The 22,394-nt window shown below is 51.0% G+C and overlaps 6 protein-coding genes and 1 non-coding gene across 7 annotated transcripts; 2 read left to right on the forward strand and 5 right to left on the reverse strand.

Annotated features, from left to right (window-relative positions):
• Positions 1–641: 641 nt before the first annotated feature.
• Positions 642–1,572, forward strand: EV422DRAFT_309472 (ribosomal protein L32e). Its single transcript, XM_053066169.1, has 4 exons — positions 642–877; positions 957–1,021; positions 1,095–1,329; positions 1,403–1,572. The coding sequence occupies exons 1-4, from the start codon at positions 788–790 to the stop codon at positions 1,412–1,414; spliced, it is 402 nt and encodes a 133-aa protein (XP_052928041.1). The 5' UTR covers positions 642–787; the 3' UTR covers positions 1,415–1,572.
• Positions 1,573–4,377: 2,805 nt separating this feature from the next.
• Positions 4,378–6,088, reverse strand: EV422DRAFT_309554 (uncharacterized protein). Its single transcript, XM_053066171.1, has 6 exons — positions 6,087–6,088; positions 5,300–6,010; positions 5,166–5,227; positions 4,826–5,091; positions 4,675–4,749; positions 4,378–4,602 (listed from the first exon to the last, which is right to left on the reverse strand). The coding sequence occupies exons 2-6, from the start codon at positions 5,596–5,598 to the stop codon at positions 4,549–4,551; spliced, it is 756 nt and encodes a 251-aa protein (XP_052928042.1). The 5' UTR covers positions 5,599–6,010; positions 6,087–6,088; the 3' UTR covers positions 4,378–4,548.
• A 988-nt stretch (positions 6,089–7,076) lies between these two features.
• Positions 7,077–9,887, reverse strand: EV422DRAFT_309526 (uncharacterized protein). The gene is made up of 9 exons (XM_053066170.1): positions 9,616–9,887; positions 9,530–9,545; positions 9,345–9,470; positions 9,122–9,265; positions 8,848–9,062; positions 8,362–8,794; positions 8,070–8,290; positions 7,508–8,008; positions 7,077–7,433 (listed from the first exon to the last, which is right to left on the reverse strand). Exons 1-9 carry the CDS (start codon positions 9,700–9,702, stop codon positions 7,305–7,307), a joined length of 1,872 nt encoding a protein of 623 aa, XP_052928043.1. The 5' UTR covers positions 9,703–9,887; the 3' UTR covers positions 7,077–7,304.
• Positions 9,888–10,898: 1,011 nt separating this feature from the next.
• Positions 10,899–13,231, reverse strand: EV422DRAFT_550008 (uncharacterized protein; the record flags this gene model as incomplete). The annotated part of the gene is made up of 5 exons (XM_053071746.1): positions 10,899–11,276; positions 11,366–11,484; positions 11,558–11,858; positions 11,927–12,964; positions 13,040–13,231. 5 exons carry the CDS (start codon positions 13,229–13,231, stop codon positions 10,899–10,901), a joined length of 2,028 nt encoding a protein of 675 aa, XP_052928044.1.
• A 755-nt stretch (positions 13,232–13,986) lies between these two features.
• On the reverse strand, positions 13,987–14,058 carry EV422DRAFT_t44. The gene has a single exon. It is a non-coding gene; the product is annotated as a tRNA-Trp (tRNA).
• Positions 14,059–14,896: 838 nt separating this feature from the next.
• On the forward strand, positions 14,897–16,830 carry EV422DRAFT_609141 (uncharacterized protein; the record flags this gene model as incomplete). The annotated part of the gene is made up of 5 exons (XM_053073845.1): positions 14,897–15,054; positions 15,219–15,447; positions 15,670–15,836; positions 15,886–16,060; positions 16,120–16,830. The coding sequence occupies 5 exons, from the start codon at positions 14,897–14,899 to the stop codon at positions 16,333–16,335; spliced, it is 945 nt and encodes a 314-aa protein (XP_052928045.1). The 3' UTR covers positions 16,336–16,830.
• A 222-nt stretch (positions 16,831–17,052) lies between these two features.
• On the reverse strand, positions 17,053–20,890 carry EV422DRAFT_519143 (uncharacterized protein). Its single transcript, XM_053069571.1, has 14 exons — positions 20,763–20,890; positions 20,536–20,691; positions 20,406–20,431; positions 20,180–20,339; positions 19,910–20,107; positions 19,780–19,844; positions 19,559–19,713; positions 19,199–19,473; positions 18,738–19,129; positions 18,541–18,673; positions 18,339–18,445; positions 18,015–18,275; positions 17,455–17,940; positions 17,053–17,256 (listed from the first exon to the last, which is right to left on the reverse strand). Exons 1-14 carry the CDS (start codon positions 20,818–20,820, stop codon positions 17,191–17,193), a joined length of 2,538 nt encoding a protein of 845 aa, XP_052928046.1. The 5' UTR covers positions 20,821–20,890; the 3' UTR covers positions 17,053–17,190.
• Between the last annotated feature and the right edge of the window lie 1,504 nt (positions 20,891–22,394).

Here is a 22,394-nt window from a genome sequence, read left to right on the forward strand (position 1 = left end):
TAAATGCTTATCAAGACCGTTCCAACGGAAGCAGAGAAATGAAAGACTGCCTCAGAGCGTGCTCGTAGTGGGACTTGTGTGAGAGATGCAAAGCTGTAAAAATAACCTTCTTGTTATGAAGCTGGAAAGCTCTCACATTAGCGTCTCAGCGAGAAAAGCTCAAGGAGAGCGAAAGGGGAGAGTTGGTTGACTGCGCTCTTACCGGGTTCCCGGGTCTCGGTATTGTCCAAATGCAAGCAACATATCCATCATCTCGCTTCAGCACTGAGATCGACACGGCAACGACAATACTCAACGACGAGGTGTCGAATAGGTGAGCAGCCTTCCATCCATCCATCCATCCATCCATCGGTTGAGAGAGGTCATACAGGACGCGTACATGTGGATCCGAGGAGGACAGACGAGGGCTGGGAGGAGAGGTCGCGACGGAATGGGAATGGCTTCGACATGTTCAACATGAGGGGATGGAATTGACAAGCCACAGTGGGCACTCATAGAGCATACAACGACGCTGGGGATTTTACGAATCGAGTGATACGCAAAACGAGGCGTCTACGGTCGAGCACACCGAAGCGAACAAGGGACCCAAACGAAATGCGCGTTACTCTGCAATAGGACGACGTGGCGGTGGAAATGGAGGAGGAAAAGTGGTGGATTCTTTTTCTGAAGCGGAGACATGCAGAGGGAATTTTGCCATGCGCCGTCTACAGGGAGAATCTATGCCCAAATTTTGGACGTCAGTTTTTCTCAATGGTGTGGTGCATTTGCGCTTGTCGATTAGGTCAAAATGGTCGCCCCTCTCGTTAAACGCACCATCATCAAGAAGCGCACGAAGAAGTTTGTGCGCCATCAATCTGACCGTTACAAGAAAGTTGATGTACGTTCAGAGCAGCATGACGAGTTGGGTTACTTGCGGAGAACAGCGCGATTCTGACCAAAGTTGGTCGAATAAGTAGGAGTCATGGAGGAAGCCTAAGGGTATTGACAACCGTGTCCGGAGGCGATTCAAGGGCCAGATTGCGTAAGTTGGGTGTCGTCTGCGAATCGACTGGATAGGCGGTCACATTCTGACTTCCTCGTACCTCCCATGACAGTATGCCCAAGATTGGTTACGGATCTAACTCCAAGACCCGTCACCTTCTGCCCAACGGATTCAAGAAGTTCTTGGTCAACAACGTTCGCGACCTCGAGCTTCTGCTGATGCACAACCGCGTGTTCGCCGCCGAGATTGCGCACAACGTCTCGTCCAGGAAGCGAGTTGCCATCGTTGAGCGTGCCGCCCAGTTGAACGTCAAGGTTACTAACGCCGCTGGCCGTCTGCGTACTGCTGTAAGTACCTGAGAAGTTTGGCCAAGTGCATTGTATGCCATAAACTAACGATTGGGATCATTTTGTTTTACAGGAGAACGAATAGATGTTGCGAATGATGTCAACTCTTGTATTTTCATTTCACAATATCAATCGCTTTGCCCTCGACATCGAATCTTTGTTTTAGAAAGGCGATTATGGCGGACCGGTTTGGCCTATCGATCCACTAATTAACGGGTGGGTCACCGGATTGTGGGAGAAGGGGAAAAGGAACCTCGTGGAGTGGGACTTTTGGTCAAAGGATGTCGCTGGCGAGCAAAGTCTACGATTGGAGCTGGAACACGATTGGAGGGAAGCATTTGTGGAGCCGTGCGCGACGCGCGACTGGACCAGTCTGGCAGAACGCGTTTTCGACCGTCCGATTTTCAGCATGTCCGATTTCCGAACTTGTCCGAAATTTCAACGCGAAACTGACGCCTGTTGGTCGAAACCTTGGAAGTTGAGAATTGGCGGGAAGGGCACGGCGCCTGTCCGCAAGGTTCGAAACCGCCCTCGGACGGTGCACTCTCATTCTGAATGCTCATTGTGGCAAAGCCCCTCGAGGGTCATACAACAATCTCGAAGGAGGACCCGTCCGTCTCAAGGGTTCAAACATAAGGTTGGGGAACTCTGGAAAACACTCTACCTGTTGTTATCCAGGTGGGGTTGACTGAGGCACCCCCAAGAGAGCAATGCGAGATTCTGAAGCCTTCAATTCGATTCAGTGACCAAGTCAATCTCTTACGAAGGTGACAATCCATCAACGACAAGTCCCACTGGTGAGCAATGGCAGTCACTGTGAGCCAGGGAGTTTGTTCATCGCCCCATCCGAATTGCGGTGATTGATCATGCTCTCTTCGCCTGCCCCTCTGGGTTTTCATTCACGCCCGGTCCAGCTGTGCCTCCCTGGTCTTTGTGCTTGCTCCAGCTCCTTTCAAGACCACAGTGAGAGAGGGGTTCGAGCGTTACGTGTTCTTCGTACTTTGATTACAACGACGGTCCCCAGGCTCCTTCACCAGCTAAACTCACAAGCTGTGACCCGAGCTTACGCCCGATATGCTCAGATAGACTTGCGCTTTTCAGAGATTTCATGCCGTGTTCCTGAGGGTTATTGCACTCGACCCCGAAATCTTTGAGCTGGCTTCCTCTTAGATTGTAACAGAACGCTGAGTATCATGGAAACAACTCCATTCGTTTGCAATCCACAGGACATCATAAACAGGGGCTTCCTAGTCAGGACGGAGGTTCGGCTTTACCAGTGATGCAACATTCGTGACTTATTGCAATCCCGTTCAAGGGGGTTTTTATCAAGGGACTCGGGGGCCGAAAAGAACGCGTCGAGGTGCGAAACTCAACACGCCAAACCCTTTTGGACGGCGTAATCGTGGTGCTGTCCGGTCCCATCGGACTCCGTTGATGCTCGGCTTGCTCGAATCAATTCCAACAAGCTGGCTGGCGACGACATCTTCCCCTTCGACGTTCCAGAGGAGGCGTCACAGCTTGAAGGTAATGGGAGTCGCAAAGCGATGCGCTTGACGGCCAAATTGCGCTTAACCGGGCTTCCTTCCTTTTTGTCTTTCTTCTCAGGAACGCATTTGCGAGAGAATCACTCCATAACCAGAAGCGCCTGTATTTGCTAGGTTCCGCTGACATGGTTGACGACCGCCCACTCGGAGAAGAATTGGTCGCCTCGCTATGGCAGCAGGCGGCACGAATAAATGCGGAGGACAAAGCCGTTCTGACAGCTGAGGAGCTTTTGCTGCTCTTGCATGAGGAAAATCGTACGGAAGTCGCCATAGAACAGCTGAAGGTTGGTGTCATCACGCGCAAAAGCACCGTTGCGGAGCATGCACTCACCCACGAAACAGAAGGAGATTTGCGGGAAGGCTGAGGGGAAGATTGGCCGTCACAGCTTCGTTGTTGGAAAAGATGAGTCTTCCGTATTTTGGTTGCGGAAAGGTCTTGCCGGTGAGAGCACATGTTCTCCTTCAATACGTTGATATATGCGCTTTAAAGTAACGTGAATACTGTAGATGTGGGAACATCTCTCCAGATTAAAGACGAAACTGAATCTACGGCTCGCACCCAGCCTACAGTTCCGCTAAAGCGGAAAGCAAATGATTCGCTGTCACGCACACCGTTCAAGACTCCTCAAAAGAGCTCACTGCAGAATGTTGTGAGTGCAGCGACGAAATTTAAAAGGCAATCTTCCCTTATCTTACATGTCCTCTAATACCTAAATTCACAGAGTAGCCCCAGATTTACGGCCTTCAAATCTCCTATACGGACTCCGGGCACTCCAGGGCAATCGGCGCACGCGACGCCGGTGAAATCAAATTTGGGTACACCACGTACGAGGGGAGGGTCAAACCGAGGTTTCAAGTCACCTTTCAAATCCCCGTTTGCTGTCCGTAAATCCTCCGTTTCCCAATTGCCATCTTCATCTGATGGCACATCCGGGGATCCTGTCGTCGATGCGCTTCTTGATGAGAAGCGTGAACTGGAGAGCAAGATCAAATCACAGACCGAACGGTTGAGGAAGATCCGGCTGGTGAAATCGAATATTGAATCAGTAAGCGATATCCTTGGCCGATGCCTCTTCCATTTGTTCCCCACTGATCAGTGTCTTTTCAGGGCGAGACCGATAAAGTTGACGCGCTGGTGGAGAAATGGCGAGCATCAACTCGGGAAATACTCGCAACGTTACGTGATGCCATCGGTCCCATTGTGATTGAAGCCCCGGGGACATCGTCTTTCGGTGGATGGTCCAACGACGGTTTTGGTGGTGACCCACCTCGCCGGTCTGAACACAATGACGAAAACGGAGTGGAGAACGAGCAACCACAGTATATCCTCCCATCAGACTCCCGCCTCCCAACTCTCCAAGAACTGTGCGCCTCCATGAAGTTGGACATTGCGGCGTTGGGCGATTACAATGAGGATATGGATGAGTTTCGCGACTAGGTAGGGCCGTGCGGCGCTAGGTTGTAGTCTCGAATCCCTGCCTATTACATTATTGGAAGGCAACGGCATATATTGGAAGCACTCTTGAAGGAGTTGTTATGCAGAAAGCATAACTTGAGAGTAGTGCACTACAATATTCCTCTCTGCTCTGCGAATATATAAATGATGATGACCGCATGCCACATTCCAACTAAATGCGATGCCTATGAATGTGGCATTGGGAGGCCTCGAAACGCCTTAAGTGTCGGAAGTTTGCCCCGGTAAGATGGCACCCCCGCTCTCGATGAATCGCTAATACAAAGGGCATCCAAACGATGTGAGCATGGCCTGTATGTCTCAGAATATCTCACGACGGCGACCCACCTTCAGATCCGGAAGAGTGTTCGTTACTTCTGGCGGAAGGGCGAAGACAAGCCACAAACAGCTATCCATTTGTTCCTGTCAACCAATGAAGAAGACTGTAAGCAATAGGACACTGCTGCTGCGTTCTCCCCTTTGTTGCGCTCTATCTCACCTTGAACTTCCTGATCAGCCGCCGCGGAACGATCATGTACCCCAGCGCAAATGCAGCAACAGCGACAGAGAACGCTAGAATGGTCAAAGCTCGAGCCTGCTTGTTCCTCTCGTTTATATCCGCGACGAGCAGATCATTGATCGCAGCCGAGCCGTTGGCACAGTCTTCAAGTACCGCTTGCATCAAACGAAGCCCTTTGTGGTTCAGATTCTGATCTACCGGATTGCTTAGCAGATATTGGGAGAGGCTCTCGCGCCATTTGAAGACTGATCGGGAGTACATATACAGTGTTATTCCTGTCCTGAAAGGCATTGCAGAAGATGCATCGATGTTCACTCACTGAGCGTTTCAAATGGTCCTTCAACCAAATCCTGCGTAAACCCGAAGGTTTCATTGTACTCCCTGAATCAGGCAAGGTGAGAACATCACAGTGAGGTTCCAATCAAAGAACGGCCCACTGGCACATTTCCAAACCTGTTGTCGCATCCATTTTTCGCAAAACACATCCCTCCGACAGACAGCAAGCTGTTCACAGCTCCAAAGCTCAAAAGACTTGGAGAACCAGCCTTATCCATCATGAGCTGATTATGATCATTTTGGAAAGCAATGTAGTAGTGATCCAGCCAGGTTCTTTGACGATCCGGAAGCCATATTGTCGTGTCGTTGACAGCGACCTCGACCGCAAGAACAGTGCTGATGGCCAAGTCGAAAGCGCGATTGGAGAGGTTCAGAATCGTATCGGCGATGCTGACCGCGAACTGCGAAATGGTCATATGAGAGGCAATATCATGCAGGCCAAATCTTCCGCTCAGTAACTCACGTTGTTTTGCAGTAATGCTGGAACGAACATCAACGTCCCCGGGCAGGCAATCAATGCGGCATAAATCATGAAATGCTTAAACTGCCTCTTTGGGACAGAGCGCGCCATGACCATCTTCGGAGGGAAAGATCCTGTGGCCGCAGATAACGACTGCTTTTTCGTTGTCTTGGTGTCATCCATCTCTTCGAGCAATATCTCAATTTCCGTTTCATAGCTCTCGATCATCCGGTTGACATGTTCGCGAGGCATTCCTGTGAGGAGGTTGAACACCAGGACTTGCTTATGATACATTCGCTCGATCATTGCCCGGAAATAGACCACCGTCATGAGGAAGCAGCCAACGGGTAAAACGATCAAAAGCGCAACTATGAAAAAAGAAGGAGATTAGTGATCTGGATATCCGGGAGTTGTGCAAAGATTGATTGACTGGAAGGTACATACTCATCCCGGTGGTACTCGACCTGATGGACGTAACAAACTCAGTGATCCCGTCTTGCGACGTTTGATCATAGGCTTGAACGATATCCAACAAATTGGAGAGAATGAATCGTCCATCATCGACAGCGACCGGGTCCTGCAGTTGCGTGGTGCTTATAACCTGGCAGCGAAGAGCAATGGTTTGAGCCAATGTGAAGGCGTTATAGATTTCTGAACTGACTGGTAAGGAAGGCGCTTTGAGTTGGGTCACGCAAGGAAAGTCAAAGGAAACTCCCTCCGGTCTCGTACCAGTTGTTCCGCGAAATGCAGATAGAACAATCTTCGCGTCATCGTTCATATGGTCTGCTTGGACTACGGGGAGCAATAGGGCGTTCCACGGATTGTTCACGAGAGCTGACAGAGAGCTTGCGGCCTTTGCCAAATCTCCAGTAGGATCTGCGGTTGGGCTGACGCCCGCTACCAAAGAAAACATCTGTCGCACAATCAAAATGACTTGGAGCCCCATGTCAGTGCGGTGGTCTTCGTCAAAACGATGCATTAGCAACGGGGTAAAACTTACTGCGTGATGCTGTAATTCTCGGTCTGGATCGAGTGAATGCACTCGTAAGCGCCGCCGTGATGTTCGAGTACGCCATGACAGCAAGAGCGCATCCAACTCCTAAAACAGCCACGATCGCGACAAAGCTGGTGTTCATGCCAAGCTTGAAAGACAGGATTGGGGCACGTAATCGTCTCGAAATGGCGTCGCGGAGGAACCGTCTCTGACGCTCTTCCTTTTGACTACTTCCGCCAGAATGGATGGAAGGTGTCCGCTTGAAGACTGATTCCGCGGTTGCCCGCTGCTCCGCCGTCATCATGAACGAGGCTTGCGAAGCTGGTGTTGAAGGCATAGTGGATCCCGGAGCAAAGGAAATTCGCGACTTTCCCCCATCCTCAAAGTGCATGTTCTTCTTTCTCTGTCGCTGATGGGACGCGGCGTCTTCTCCCATTTCGATGTCTTCATCAAAGCTATTTTGCTCCGGTATGGTAGCAGTCGCCACGATGTTCGACACTGGATTCTGCCCAATGTTGGACGTCGTGCTCTGGGCCATGCCGGACATCTGACTTTGCCCAATAGTCGTCATGGCCGCCATATTTGCATTCCCGTGTCTCAGCGACATCTCGCGCTTCTCATCATTGTCAATTTGCTCAGCACGCTGATGCGAGAACGTTGACATATGGTTAGGAACGATGCACAAACCTCCTTGTAGGACCGACGCAACGTACGGCAAACAGCTTCTTAGCTTTCTCGGTATCATCTGAAGTCGTCAAGAGGAAGTTGCTGTAATGCCTCATAATTTGTTTTGATCGCTGCGTGTCAACAGATAAAGTGAAGTTCAGCGTTCAGCAATTTTGCTTCAACTTGTTAGGGAGGATATTCGTACCGGGAATTTCGAAAGAATCTTCTCGTACAGCCTTGACGCTATGTGGCGATTATGCGCCACCGAGTCAAGCAAATATGGCAATTCAGCGGCTGGTGATTTCTCTGCTTTCATGTACTGCCACAAACACTTCACGGCAATGAGCGTCTCGAGATGATAATGACGAGCATCTGCCTCCATAGATGAGAGCTCAGCGTATCCAGTGACGTTCAGACTGGACACTAGCAGATCTTCTTTCCGTCTGTCTTGCTCCAAACATCGCTCCTCTCTTGTCAAAAAGAATCGAATGTCGAATGGCGGCTTCATCAATTTCGCCGAAAGCAGCGAATCGTATGCAACATCGGTTCCTTGGATGTTGAATGTCACGACGTAATGAGCTCGGAGTAGATAAATTTGGCTAGAGCGCGGGAACTGATCCACTCCGACCAAGAAGATCTTCCTCGCCAAGCTACGCGCATCAGCGTCGTCATTGTTTTGCAAAAACCGGCATGCAATTTCGACATCCTGTTTGCCAACGTTGAGCGATCAAGACCCTCATCGACGGAAGTTACTATGCGCCGCTTACCTCAATTGATTTAAAAACTTTGATTGGTTTCGGGTTGATTTTGGTGGTAATTGCCCTCAATTTGGCGGGACTATTCAGCTCAAGGTCGGGCTCCGTCGACTCTTCCAGAATTTGTTGCTGCAAGGGAGTGAGCCGCTGGTTCTTCAAGAAAGATGCAGATCTCTTCAGTGTCGTAGAAGGTGCAGGCGATCTGGCGAGATTTGGTTGATACGCCATTTTTGCTGCCGAGGCCCAAACCATCAGCAATCTCTCTTCCATCCGCCTCATTTATACCTAAGTTTCTGACACTTACCGCGGAACCTTTGATAGACACCCTCAGCGATACGTCTTCGGCTGAGTTTGCAGAGTTGAGCCCCGACCCCAAAGGAGGGCAGAAGAAGCAAGCAGAGCACGGCGAAAGAGGCAGGGCCTTCCGTAGGACCAACAATGAAGACAATTGCTGCCTGGATTGCCGACACCAGGCTCGCAAAGTAGATGCCAGCTCGCAAGTCATTGACCCATGACACAAAATAAGGCTGGTAGCGGATGGTTATTCCGTACATGACGATGGATGTGATAATGATGGCTGCCAAAGCCACCTGCGGGTAAGGTCGAAACACCTCCAGGCAGATCGCTAAGGCGATCCTGAGGCAGTTGTACACCGAGTCAAATCTGCCAGTCGTCTTGGCGTGGACATCTTTCGCCGTGGGATCGATGGAGAAGAATACCAGCGCAATAAGGGGCGCCTGCAAAGCTGATTTAGCCTCGAGGACGAACAAGAAGTGTAGAAGAGACGTACCTGCAGAATCAGGTATATCAACGCCGTAATGGAAAGGACGAATGGAGGCAGGTACTCGGACGAAAAACACAATGACGTCTTCTCCAGCAGCTGTGGCAGGTCTGTTTCCGCGTTGTAGCAAGCAAAAGCATGTAAGAAAATCTCGATAATGGGAATCAAAAGGACCGTCGAAAGAGCCGTCGTCAGAATCCGAAGGAGCTGTAGCGGCCAAACAACTCCATTCAAGCATTAGTTTTTCGCTTTTTGAGTGATACACGGCATAGAATTTTGCTACCTTTCATCTGCGATCCTCGCATCGAAATTCCAACAACCACAGTCAGCAACGCATTGGCGACGGTAACGCCGAAGGCAAGATAGAAAAGAACCAGAAGGCCTTTGTAATTGTGGGGCTTGGCGGACAGAGGATTGAAAACGTATGCTGTCGCATTTGATAATGAGAGGCTCGACCGATGGCCGTATGGGAGAAAGCCTCGATGCAGCATCAGACCAAAACTTACGCATCCACGAGGGCAAGTTTCCGAATCCATACTGAGGCTGGAACGAGAAGGAAAGCAATTGCAAATCTTCAACCATCTGAATTCCCAGTCCTATGAAGGGATTCAGATGGTTCCCCTGCGTCATGCCTGCAACCATCTGACATTAGATCGTGTATAACGGATGATACAAGCTCATCCTGCCGCACCATAGAGAATGCCGAACTTTGCAGAGAAGATGGACTTCGATCAGAACCTGGGGAAGCAGAAGAAACGAAGACCGCCAGGCACTCACGATAGCTTCGACGAACGCATTTTCTTTGATGAAACGACCTCGCGGTTCAAAGTTGACACCAACGCCTCCATCCTCCATGCTCGTCATTTTTGCAGCTTCCTGTCAAAATACAACATTCACCGTTGTTTTGGATGGCGGATGGCGGTCGTAAAGACCTCGCGATGGGTGTTACAACGGAACTTTTCCCCAGCTAACTTTCGGACTGCCGGGAACGCGTTTATATTTATCTTCGACACCGTCCTCGAAAGCTGCACTCTAATCGAATATCTCGGACTTTCCCAGACGAGCATACATACATACGTAATGGTATTTTCGGCAAGGCCCTTTTGGCGTTGGATCCACGGAATGGGCGGGCGCATTCAGGGCCCTTAGCGTGCACATGCACCTCCGACATTACATAACCGTCGAAATCCATGCTTTTGAGGGGGAATGACACGACGTTGGCGCAACACGCTTAACCTAGTTCGAATTCCAAACGTCCCAGGCAACTTGTACATACCTTGGCTCCGTCAACCTCCGGTAAGGAGTCGGTTCAGGGAATCATGTTGGGCTGAAGCGACCCTGGATTCTGAGCACTACCAAAAAGGCATTGCGTGTGCTGCCACAATTATTGATGTGGTTTGCTTACCGACCGTGAACTCCGCGACACAGGCGCGCTGTCGCTTTCGTCAATATCAATAGGTCACGTGGAGGAGGGAGTTCGTCGAGGCATAAAAAGCGGAAAGTCCTGGAAAGTCCATCTCGATTAACTCCATCCTCTGCCGAGGATATCCTTTCCGAGCGTCTGCATAGTCTGTCTGCTAGCTGCAAGAGTTGCAAACGCCAGCAGCCACGTTCGTGCTGTTGCCCCTGGCACATAGAGAGTGCAGATAGCTCATCATCCCTCGCCAGCGATGAAAACCAGTGATGCATGCCATTCTTCGGGCGTGCCTTGGGAGTTCCACTTAGGAGCTCTTGAGAACGGAGTACTGGGACACTATTGCGCACTCAAAAGGCATGGTCATTATGCTTTGGCAAATGGAAGACCGTGTAAGAGGGTTCCGCTACATTTCCCAGTCATTTGAAACCCCGCCGACCGCGGGAAAACGCCAGCGTCTGTAGGATATCAGAAAAGTTCTGCCCAGCGGGTACGCTAACCCGGTATGATAATCAGTCGAACACGCACTTCAGATGATTCAGCTTGTTGAGGAAAATTGAAGTATCGCTACCCTATACTACGGGACAACTACTGGCTATACGAAAGAAGGGCGCATCGTCAAAGCTTCGCCTAGAGCTTCGCCTCCTCAGAGCCTCGCCTTAGCAACGTCCTGCTGTTTGCCTGCGAACAACGCATGGATCTCTCCCAAAACGGACTCGTTTTCGATGGTGGCGGGGATATCGTATTTCTTTCCGTCGGCGATCGCGCGCAAAGTCCTCCGCAAGACTTTTCCACTCCTGGTTTTCGGCAGCCTCTTGACTATGAACGTTTTGTCGAAGCAGGCGATGGCTCCCATCTGGCCTCGGATGGCTTGTTTCAGGTCGTTTTCAATCTGCCCTGGCTTAAGCTTTGTCTCTTCTCCGACCTTCAAGACGACGAAGGCAAGCGGTATCTCCCCCTTGAGTTGATCGGCGGCTCCTATGACTGCACACTCGGCGACACTCTTGTGAGCCGAAACAATTTGCTGTGAAGATGAGGAAAGAGAAGAGAGGGGAACGGGAATGCGCAAAACGGAACGGAGCGAAAGAAAAGACGAAAACAACGAGAACCAACCTCCATGCCGCCGGTGGACAATCTGTGGCCGGCCGTATTGATGATGTCGTCCGTGCGGCCCATAACACACACGTATCCGTCTTCCTCGATCAAGCCGTGGTCTGCGGTGTCGAAGTATCCTGCAACCGCGGCAACCCAGAATGTAAGTCAACGAAGATGGGTGTCCATCCCTCTCACGTTCTCTCTTCTTACCAGGAAACGTTGAGAAATACGACTTTACATATCCTGCATGGTTGTTCCACAGTGTCGTAAAAGTTCCCGGCGGTAGCGGTAATTTCGCGACGAGGGTACCCAATTCGTTCGGCTTAGCTTCTCTGAACAGCTTTTTGGATGTATGCTGGTCGTCTTCGTCGGTGTGTCCCGAGCCTCCCGTGGTTGGGACGAGAACACGGATGTCATATCCGGGGATAGGTGGTCCGGCGGATCCCAACCGGGTTTCGCTGGAAAGTGATTTTTCGGGCATTTCGCATGCAACCGTCATCGGCCAACCTGTCTGTGAAGGTAATAATGGGATCAGCTCCAATCAGACATATGTGTCACTGAGATCACGAAAGAACATACCTCCGTCTGCCACCAGTTCTCTCTCACGGGTATGTTCAGAAGGCGAGCATACATGTCGACAGTATCTGGGTCTGCTCGCTCTCCAACAAGGAATATGTTCCTCAAAGTTCCAAGGTTATACTTTTTGATGAGCTTTCCTTCGGGATCCTCTCGTTTGATTGCACGGATTGCAGTCGGTGCCGTAAACAAGGATACCGCCTTGTACTCTTGAATCACGCGCCAGAATGCTCCTGCGTCAGGAGTCCCTGTCGGCTTGCCCTCATAAATGATGGTCGTTGCGCCAACGAGCAATGGCCCATACGCGGCGAAAGAGTGGCCAGCCACCCAGGCTACATCCACCGCGGAAAAGAGAACGTCCCCTGGCCAAAGTCCAACGATGTACTTCATGGTCCAATGAAGTGCAACTGCGTGGCCTCCGTTGTCCCGAACGACACCCTTTGGGACCCCCGTGGATCCCGAAGTGTAAAGAAGGTAAAGAGGGCTGGAAGCGGACAACTGCACGGGATCCACTTTTGCATTTCGTTGCTTCAGCAGCTCCTGAGACCAATCGTACTCTCCTTTGTCGGGATTCAGTGATTCTGGCTGTTGGGGACGCTGGAGGATGATCATCGCTTGCGGTTGATGCCCGGCTATGACGATGGCGGCATCTAAGATGGGTTTGTATCGGATGATTCTATTCTTTGGCTCGATTCCGCATGTAGCGGTCAAGATTAGGCGAGGTTTGCAGTCCTTGATGCGTTTCGCCAACTCTTTCGGTGGGAATCCGCCAAAAACGACGGAATGAACGGCTCCAAGCCGTGCGCAGGCAAGCATCGCGACGACCGTTTCGATGACCATCGGCATGTAGATGATTATGGTGTCTCCCTCTTTGATGCCCTGGGACTTTAACACCGCCGCCAAGGTTGAGACTTTTTCCAGCAGTTCCCCGTACGACACGCGGCTTTTGTTTCCAGTCACGGACGAATCATAGATGAGAGCGGTGCGTTCACCATTACCGGCGAGAACATGGCGATCGACAGCGTTGTAGCAGGTGTTCATCTGGCAAGTTAGAGTGAGAAGGGAAGTTAGAGTGAGTGGCAAGTTCGTTACGGGACTCGAGGACACATTACCCACCTTCCAGCCGGGGTACCACGAATATCCTGGCTGACCATATTTGGCCTCATCGTGAACTAGAACGTCCTCGCCCTTCTCATACCAGTCGATGGCCTCAGCTTGCTTCCTCCAGAATCCAGAGGGGTCCGCGAGACTTTCCCTGTGCAGCTCCTGTTGATAGGCCCAGCCGCGTGATCCTGACGTCGCGAGCATTTGACAGGCGGTGGTGCTTGAACTATAACTTCGAATGGGTTGCCTTGAGGAACGTATCGATATGTTGATGAGACGGGAAATGCGACGATTGAACATTTGCTCGGCGTGGGAGTGAATCAGCTCTTTATATACTACGTGCGAGTCCACATATCTGACCCCTATGGCTTTAGTCAGCGGCTCAGCAGCTCAGCAGCTCAGCCGCAGCCCCCCCCCCCCCCCTCCCCCCCCCCCCCCCCCCCAACCCCACACTCCCCCCAGGGCTGAGGAAACCCCTTTCCAAATTCATACAAGCCTCTGCTTGTGCGCGTCGGAGTCACGGAGGAGACATGACTGTTCCCGAACAATTATATGTTGTATTCCGTTGAGCAATATAGGCGGCGTCATCAATTTCGAATTTCCAAGACGCGTCAATCCATCCACTTGGGTTTACAAATTCGTTGTTGCCCAGACCCATGGAACATAAAGCTGTGCCCCCCTGAAATAAATCAGCGACTGCCGCAACGCCAAAATTCACGTGAGTGACCGACATTGATTTTCAATTAGACGGGGGCACAGCTTTATGTCTGGCTGTACGTGGCTGATATGATCCCTACGACATTCGCCTTGAAGGATAATCTTACTCATTACGCCTTGTTGTCCTCTGAACCGGAAAAAAAAAACGTTGGCGCAATGATCCCAACGAGATCTCGCAACCTTCTCATCGCCCCCTGCCGTCACAACGGAATATGAAGGAATTCGTTCAACGCAAAAAACAATGGTCCCGACGAGAATCGAACTCGCAACCCTTCGATCTGGAGTCGAAAGCTCTGCCATTAAGCCACAGGACTCTTTCTTATTGCTGAGTTGGATTTATTTGTTATTTCCTTATAATTCCCCATCTTCCCCATCAGGACATTATCAAACAATGAAACGCGTCGAAAGACTAGCTCAACATATGAAAGCACTCGGCTGCAACCAGAGTCGAAAGCTTTGCCATTGAGCCACAGGACTCTTTCTTATTCCTGAGTCGGATTCACTCATGATTCACGGTGATTGTAGGAGTTGAGAGGGCATCTTGAATTTTACGTTTTCATCTCTCATTTGCGCGGGGGGGCCTCCCGTGTGTGTGTCGACCGATGGTGCCGGACAAAATGACTACATTTAAACCCAGTAATGAAGGTGACTAGACGATCTTCAAAACCTTAACGAGATGAACTCTGTTGTGTATGATAATGAAAAAGAAGAACGAACGCGGGAAGGAAGCTAGTTTGCTTTCATAGGTTAGGAATGGCGCTGCTTGGAGGCCATCACAAGAAAGCGGTAGAACCCACACTGGTACTGTCAAACACGTCGGTTGTGCTGTCAAACATGTCAGTCGCCCGTTCTCCCGTCCTTTCTCACCCCACATTCCTTATCGGATTGCAATCTGAGCAGACTGGCAGCACTTGCTGAGACCTCCCATATAAAGAGAGAGATCCCACCACCTTAACAAAAGTCAACACACACAAACCTCCACAACAACTCACAATGCGCTCCCTCCTCTTTAAGTCACATTCGGACTACGCCAGTCGCCGAACACCGTTCCGATATGCTCTCAAAGCATCACAAGCCGCCGTGAGATACTCAGACGTGCGGTGAGCATAGCCGGCCCTACTAGCCCAATTCAGGCAGTTAGAGACCTCCACAATGCCGTGGCTCGGGTGGGCACATCAGCAAGCTGCAAGGCCGGCCGCCGATCGAGCGTTCAAGCCTACCTCCAGGCAGTCTCGAAGCGAGCCGAAGATCGAGTGCAAACTGCGGGCTACGCCTACGGCGCACCCCATTCCCAGGACCGCAGGCGCCAGGTGCAATGTCTCTGGAATATGCAGATACCTGACATCATGACGCATTTGACGCCGGTGGGGGCGGCGCAAAGTGGTTTGCTGAACAAAAACACCTGGGCCGCATGGGCTTCTGGCTGGTCTACGGGAGGAAACTAGCTTCATGACGCGCTCAATGCGGGATGCAGCGGATATGATCCCTGGGCGTCATCCTATGCGAAATGTTCTTTTCGGTTATGCCCACCCGGTGCCGTGGACGACACGTGGATGGACGACAAGGCTGCTGTAGATGCGGCGATTGAAAGACAGGCGGCATTTTACAGCAGCCTGGTTGTCCATCCACATGTCGTCTATGAAAGCAACCTGGAAGCTTTCGAGCGTGACGCCAAGGGCCACAGTCTTTCGAACAAGAAGGCAGTACGCTTCAAGTCACCGATGTGGACGGGCCTCGCACGAAGAAGATCCGCTTGACCGCATCCACGACGATGAAGGCCAACTGCTTCGTTTCCAATGAGCCGTTGCGGGCGGGACTGTCCGCCGCCTGATCACTCAGTTTGAACTGATTCCCAATCGTGCCGATCCCTCCCAAACCTCCTCCCATCACAACCACCTCCGTGGCGGCTCGTCCTGCCGCTACAGCGGCCCCTGCGAGAGCTCCCGATCGCCCAACTACTGCTACGGCCCCTTCCGCGTTACGAATTCGGGTTAATCTGCCAGTCCTGGAGACATCGAGCTTTGCGAGTGGAAGTGGGCAATGCCGGCACTACGCCGCTCCGCAAAAATCAGTGCTGCTGTACCGCTCACAGGTACATAGACCCCATCTGTTTTATCGATTTACTTCGAAACTGAACATAGTACACCATTCCCGGGGCCCCCTCCTGACGCATGTAGGCCGCAGTCCAGAATCCTCGGCCAGACGTGGACAACGGTTCATATGACACACTTTCCCGCGACCTACTCCGAATCTATCACAGTTGTCACCCGGGAGGGTGAAAGTGTGGGTATCCGCGGGAAATCAGTGTCTTTACCAGTGAGCCATTGTTCGCCTGCCTTTTCCCCTCTCTCACCCTGTCACTCAACCTGTTCTAGAGATACCTCCACCGAGCAATCGAAGCCATCGGCCTTCGCACGGCAATCAAAAAATTCTTGCCACAGAGCAACCGGGGTGAGGCCGCAGGCCTATACAGCATCAAGCTCTTCCTCGTTCCCACGGAGAACACCTCCATTTCCGTGGAACACCAATGGCTGCTCCACCGTCTTACTGAGAAACGACAATGTGGAGATAAGGTTCCTGCAGGGCCGTGACCGCTCATGCATTCCGCCCGGGGATACCTACCGCTTCCGTGGACCTGTCATGTTCGATGTATGACCAGATTCAACCAACCGACCAGTTCCCGACTCGAACACCCTCTCGGCAACGGCACTCCGAGACTTTACGCGAGTCGCAAAGGTCATGATGTTGTAAACTAGCTCTGTGCACGGCCAAGCGCCACCCACTTAGATCGTAGACCGCCATGTGCAAATCTCAAGCACGCCATTCGCTGAAACTGGAGACCCTGTGCGCTCAAGCACGCCATGGACCCTAGAAAGACAAAGAATAGAACCGCTCTGTGGAAAAAGAAGTCGGGTACACGGCAGCTAATCAACCATCTTGCACGTCAAGATGAGCATGTCTGCATGTCTGGTAGAATCCGTTTCCCAAATTGTTAGGAAATTGTGAATGATTTCTTGTGTCGGTGGTCGCATTGGCCTCGATCGTCAATGGCAAAATGTAGTATTTATATGCACGGGCACCCTACGAATATCAGCAGTTTCCCCTTTCGACACCGAAATGTTGCATTGCCTCTTGCAATCCTCGAAGAACCGAAATCCTGGCCTGCAGCCAGACTCAATCCAGCATCATAAGATTCGGTTCGCACTTCAACGCAAGCGTTCCACTGTCAATCTCGGAGAAGACGCGCTGTCGAGTTTTCGACGTCCCGGGGATGCACTCCGCACAAGGTGGAATTGCACCAGTAACCTTTTCGAGAATAGCCAATAGTCACAGCAAAAGTACTTCAATCCAACAAAGGGTCAATTGGCCGGGTATAAATGCAAATCTAGAGCTAGCTTTACTCCTACAGTTTCAAATACATTTTGTCTACGTGACGTTTCCCAATGTCACCATGAGACTCCCAGAAGACGCTCTACGCAGTGGTGAGGCTCCCCTGCCCGAGGAACGACGTGGTGAGCGCCTTCTTCCTGATGCCGTTGAACCGAGCTGCCCAGGCCTGCAGAACAGCTTTGTTGCTGGAGAGGAACTGGTAGTGGTGCGTTCCATTGATGCAGATAGAGAAGTTCCAGACTCCATCGGAGTCCAGTACGTAGTCGGTGTGAACTTGGGATTCGACGAAGATACTGACGCCATTCCGAGTACCTTTCTAGAAATGTGATTGGCAACGAGAAATATGTTCGCGCTAGGTATTCCGAAAGCTTGATAGAAAGATGTGCGAATCTAACATGGGAACCAACCTCAGGCATGATCGAAAGAATGCCGTCGTCCGGTAGAATGACCACCATGAAGTGATTCCAAGGGGAAAAGGAAAGCGCTATTTTGCTTTGCGCCGTCTTTCCAACGAGGATACCAGTCAAAATGAGAGATGTCTTCTGCTTTGGCATGTGCAATTCATCGGTAGTAGTGGTAGCTGTTTTATCCGTAGCCATTTGCTGGGTTAACGCATTGATTGACATACCCAGGGGCATGTTCGAAGGAACCGCAGAGCTGACAAGGCCGTCGGGATTCCTTGCAACATCATTCAGCAAGGGGCCAAAGAACGAGCCGAGGAAGAACATGTTGCACTCCCAGATGATCAATGATCGGATTGCGTAGATCGTTTTGACGCCAAGCGGCTCGATGAAAATGAGCGCAAGCTACAAAGAAAGAGAAGGGGGCGATATGGATGAGATTCTAGCAGGGAAGTGTAAGGCATTTGAGTTTTATTTACCGCAATAAACGAAAAGGAAGTTGTATTCCAGACAATAAGTGCGATCTTCTGTGCGTCGTTGTAATCCTTGCGGACGTGCTTCGTGAAGTAGCCGAGTATCATGGCAGCGACGAGGAGGAGGAAGTTGGCGGCCAGGAGAACCCCAGTCATGGTCCAGTGGAAGTTTGACGAAGAGGATCGACAAGTAATGTAGTTGTAATCGGCGAGATACACTCGCGTGGGTTGCGGAGGATCAATGCCGGTCCAGACGCCAATGATAACCTGATAATGAAGTTTGCTATGAGAGCCAGCGCACCACCAAATGGTTTTGCGAAGGCGGCTTACTCCTTCAACGGCTAGAACACTCCCGAAACGAGCCCAAAAGTGCCATGGGGAAAACTGCAGCACCTTGAGGTACGGGTTGTTGAAAATTCGGAAGATGATCCAATTTCCTATAAGGAGCCGAATCGGAAAAATGGCACAGAGTTTCGTTCAGCATGGAGGTTGCAGGGTATCATGCATCTGTCATTACGCCGCGCCGACTTACTCTCCAACAGTGCTGTCATGATGGTTGCGAAGGAAACAGCAAGCATCCACGGCTGAAGGATACATGTCGCCTTTGTGGGGTATCCGGTATAGACGAAGAGAGTGCTGAGACACAGAATGGCGCCGATGATCATCTATTTCCCGATCATCAAGTCAGACGGCTAGAAGAGTCGTGATATAAGGCTATCCACAACGCACCCAAATGCAGTAGAACGGAGAAGCGGTTCTGACAACGCGGACGTCCCGGAAGTGCAAGATAAGACCGATCATGGCAAGCAGAAGGATCAAGCCGATTCCGTAGAGTGCCAGCATTGCTTTCGCAATCGGTGATTCGTAGTCGACGTAAACGGGTGGACCTCTCGCAGGATCGATGTACGTTCCAGCAAGCTTCTCAGCGTCGATGGTGAGTGCTTTCAAAACTGTGTCGATGTTCTCGGCACCGTTCTTTCCGGACAGAAACTCATTGATGCTGGTGTAGAACCGTTGAGACACCGAGAGGTAGCTTCCACCAGAGGCCGCAGAAGGTCGGGCGGCAACCGAGATGTTTCCGAAAACATCACAATGACCGATTGCTGTGCAGACTTCCTGATCTGTTAACGACAAAGGCGATCAGCATACTTCATTCGTGGGCTCCCACAGGAAGATTGCGATAGGCGCACCTTGAAACAAGGCCATGTCAGTGGGCAAAAGACCATGGTTGATTGCGCGAGCCTTTTGAATGGCAGGCGAGGTCAACCATTTCAAGACTTTGACGGCGGAAGCCTCATCCTGCGTGTGGTTTGAGATGGCCAAATGCCATCCTCCGAGCGTTCCAGCCGATTGACCAGCGATTCTTCCCGGTAGTCTTTTGAAGCCCCATTTACGCGCGGTGTTGTTGAAGGCCTTGGCTTCGGTGAGTGCCTTGATGCAGAAGGGCCAGTTTCTCATGAAGATGCTGGGGAGATAAAGAGCAGCAGTGTCAATCGGAGGCTAGCTTGTCCAAACCTCCCATAGAATGATGCAGTCGGCAAGACACTCACGCATAACCGGCAGCGAAGTCGTCCAAACCAGTTTGTTCGCGATAGACCATCGAGCCCCCTGGGATGATATAAGGGTCGTCGTTGATCCAGCTACGCATCTTATTGAAGATCCATTTGGCACCCTCATTGTTGACTGTGACATGACCTTCGGCGTCCTATATAGAGTGCAAGGGCGTTGGAAACCGGAGGCTGAGAAAGCGATGAAGGCTGGGGAAACTAACCATCAAATCTCCTCTGCCGACACTTTTCACCCATTCCACCACATTGCAAGTCAAGCCTTCATAAGCTATCTCCTGAGAAAGATTAGCTTTGGGAAATCAGAAATCCCGAAAGCGAGAAAGAAAAGCCTACCATCTAGCTGTCCAAGATAGCCATATAGTTTCTTGTCTATGGCTGTACCGGCAGCCTGTTCGATTCTTTCACCCTTCAAGATGGCTTTCGCAGCATCTTCCACTTCGTCCCACGTCTCGGGTATAGGCTTGTTGTACTTGTCTAGCAGATCTTGGCGGTAGTAGAAGATTCCGTAATCGGCGTACCACGGCAGCGCAACTGGAAACAGATAGCCATTAGCACCCGTTATGGCCGACGTTCGAACATGGCGAGAGAGGAGGAAGGGCTCACCATGTTTGCCCTTCACGAAATCTTGTCGGAGGATATCTTGATTGAAAGAAGACAAGGTAGCTTGATCGATGTACTTGTCCAGTGGAACAAAGAAGTCAGCGTAGTCGCCCGTCCAGACGACGTCAATCATATATATGTCATAGTAATCGGGCTTGTGTGTCTAAGCAAGCGAATGCGGTCGTCAGTCTACAGTCGTATGGGTCGACAGGGGTTTCTGTGATAATACCTTAAGGTATGTGCTAACGACGGCCGCTGCATCACCAAGCGGAGTAAGCATGATTGGATACTGGTTCGGCAAATGGATTCGGAGCACCCGCATGACCATGACTATCCCGAATGCCAAGGAACTTCCTCACCATAGTCAGTGGATACGAGGGTCTGTGGCCATTCGATAGTGATATCGATTCCATTTGCGTCGGACCATTGCTGGGCCAAAGGAAGAAGCACATCAGACTCTTGTTGGATTCCAACAGTGGGGAATATAAGCACTCGAATGCTCGGCTTCACAGCGGCTGAGGAAGAGGAAGGAATCGAAATGGGGTTAATCGAATTGAAGACTAAGACACGGCCGGAATGAACATACCAGCAACATAACCCAGCAAGCCGAGAAGGCCGACGAGAACAAGCGCAGGAAATTGCATGATATCAGAAATCGAGTTGAGATGGGTCAAGATTTGACGGGCTTATTTACCTACGGGACGTGGCCCATCCTGTCAAACGGCATTGGGTGCTTGCATCCTTGAATGGAAGATTCGAGCCACAGAAGGCCCCCTTGTTGTTCGGCACATGTGAATTGAGAGTAGGATTCAGCTTAATCTCCCAAACACGGTCAAGAGGGTCGGTAACAGTGAGACTAAAATTGGACACACTGCAACCGGGAGACGTCCAGACAATCTAATTCAAGGCTCTCAAAGTGTTAGTCTTTCAATAATAAACAGTCAAGGCCCAATAAAATCGTATTATGACGGAATCGGCTGTCAATTTCGAGGACGCGCTGTCGATTTGGGCATCCTGACAGTGTCGCCTGTTCTAAACATTGGTTCACTGTGAATGGACATGTCCGACCACAAGTGAGGATGGTCCACACTGCACAGCAAGGACTCTAAGATCTATTATGGGCAGATGGACTCGTCTTCGCAACGTTCGCAAGCGTCGTCACTGGGAACGCATTCGCTACTTCTACCAATAGTCCACATCGGCATGCGTTCTCGGGAGTCTCGTATCCCATCTTGTGTGGGAAAATGACAGGGAACAGGGGGACACGCTGCTCCCGCGAAGCGAAGGAAGGATAGCAGGACACGCACACATCAAGTACGTACCGAACATTCTGCAAATTGTACGCATGCCGATAGCTACCTATGTAAACCAAGAAAAACGGGCACGAAACTACCATCAAGACATGCACAAGCATCACAAGGTTTCAAGTTTTATTTCGCTTCTCATTGGGATTCTTTTTTACTCTTACACTACATTCAGATCGCAATCCTCCCGGGTCCCACTCCATCCTGCTCAAACAGCTATATACAGAACGCAATAAACGGAAAAGAAACACAAACCCCCGAAAACCGAAATAAGAAGGAGTCCTTGCTTGTCAACAACGAAAGATATTTTTTTGCCTCGCATGTTATTCATCTCGTATACCGAAAACGAAATAATTACGCGCGCGGGGTCCCAGTACAGTCCGAAGAAGCTCCCCGCCCCGAGGGTAAACGCAGAACACGAGAAACGACGGCGAAGAGGGAACTCCAAGCAAAGCCGTGAGTGGGTGGGTAGGTGGTGCGAACGCGTTCCCAGTTCCTCAGAAGAAACCTCTCTCTTGCGGAGAACAACTTCTGCTGCAAATAAATATACAAAGGGGAATACCGGAAGTCGGTAGTGGGGGTGATGTGAGAAAGTGAAGAAACAGAAAACGAGATTGCCTTTTTGGTCATCATGAACATCATCAGTTACACGTTTTGGTTGTGCGTGTGAAGGTGAACACTACCAGTCAAGGTTGGGACAGGTCCTCCAGTTCCCGGTTGTTGGTGAGGGGGTCAGGCTGCTCTAGCTGACCCCGCGCGGGAAGTCGGGTCGTGCGTGGCGACGGGAAGCCGACCGCAACTGCGGCGTTGTTGTGTCCAAAAGCTCTGGGTAGCTTCGGGTGGGAATAAACCGCGGGATGATTGGGAAGGGTAGGTTCCATGGTGGGTATTTGAATTTGTTGCCGGTGTCCAAA

This window comes from Fimicolochytrium jonesii (genome assembly GCF_025526975.1).
Source record: "Fimicolochytrium jonesii strain JEL569 chromosome Unknown EV422scaffold_4, whole genome shotgun sequence".
NCBI classification, from domain to species: Eukaryota; Fungi; Chytridiomycota; class Chytridiomycetes; order Spizellomycetales; family Powellomycetaceae; genus Fimicolochytrium; species Fimicolochytrium jonesii.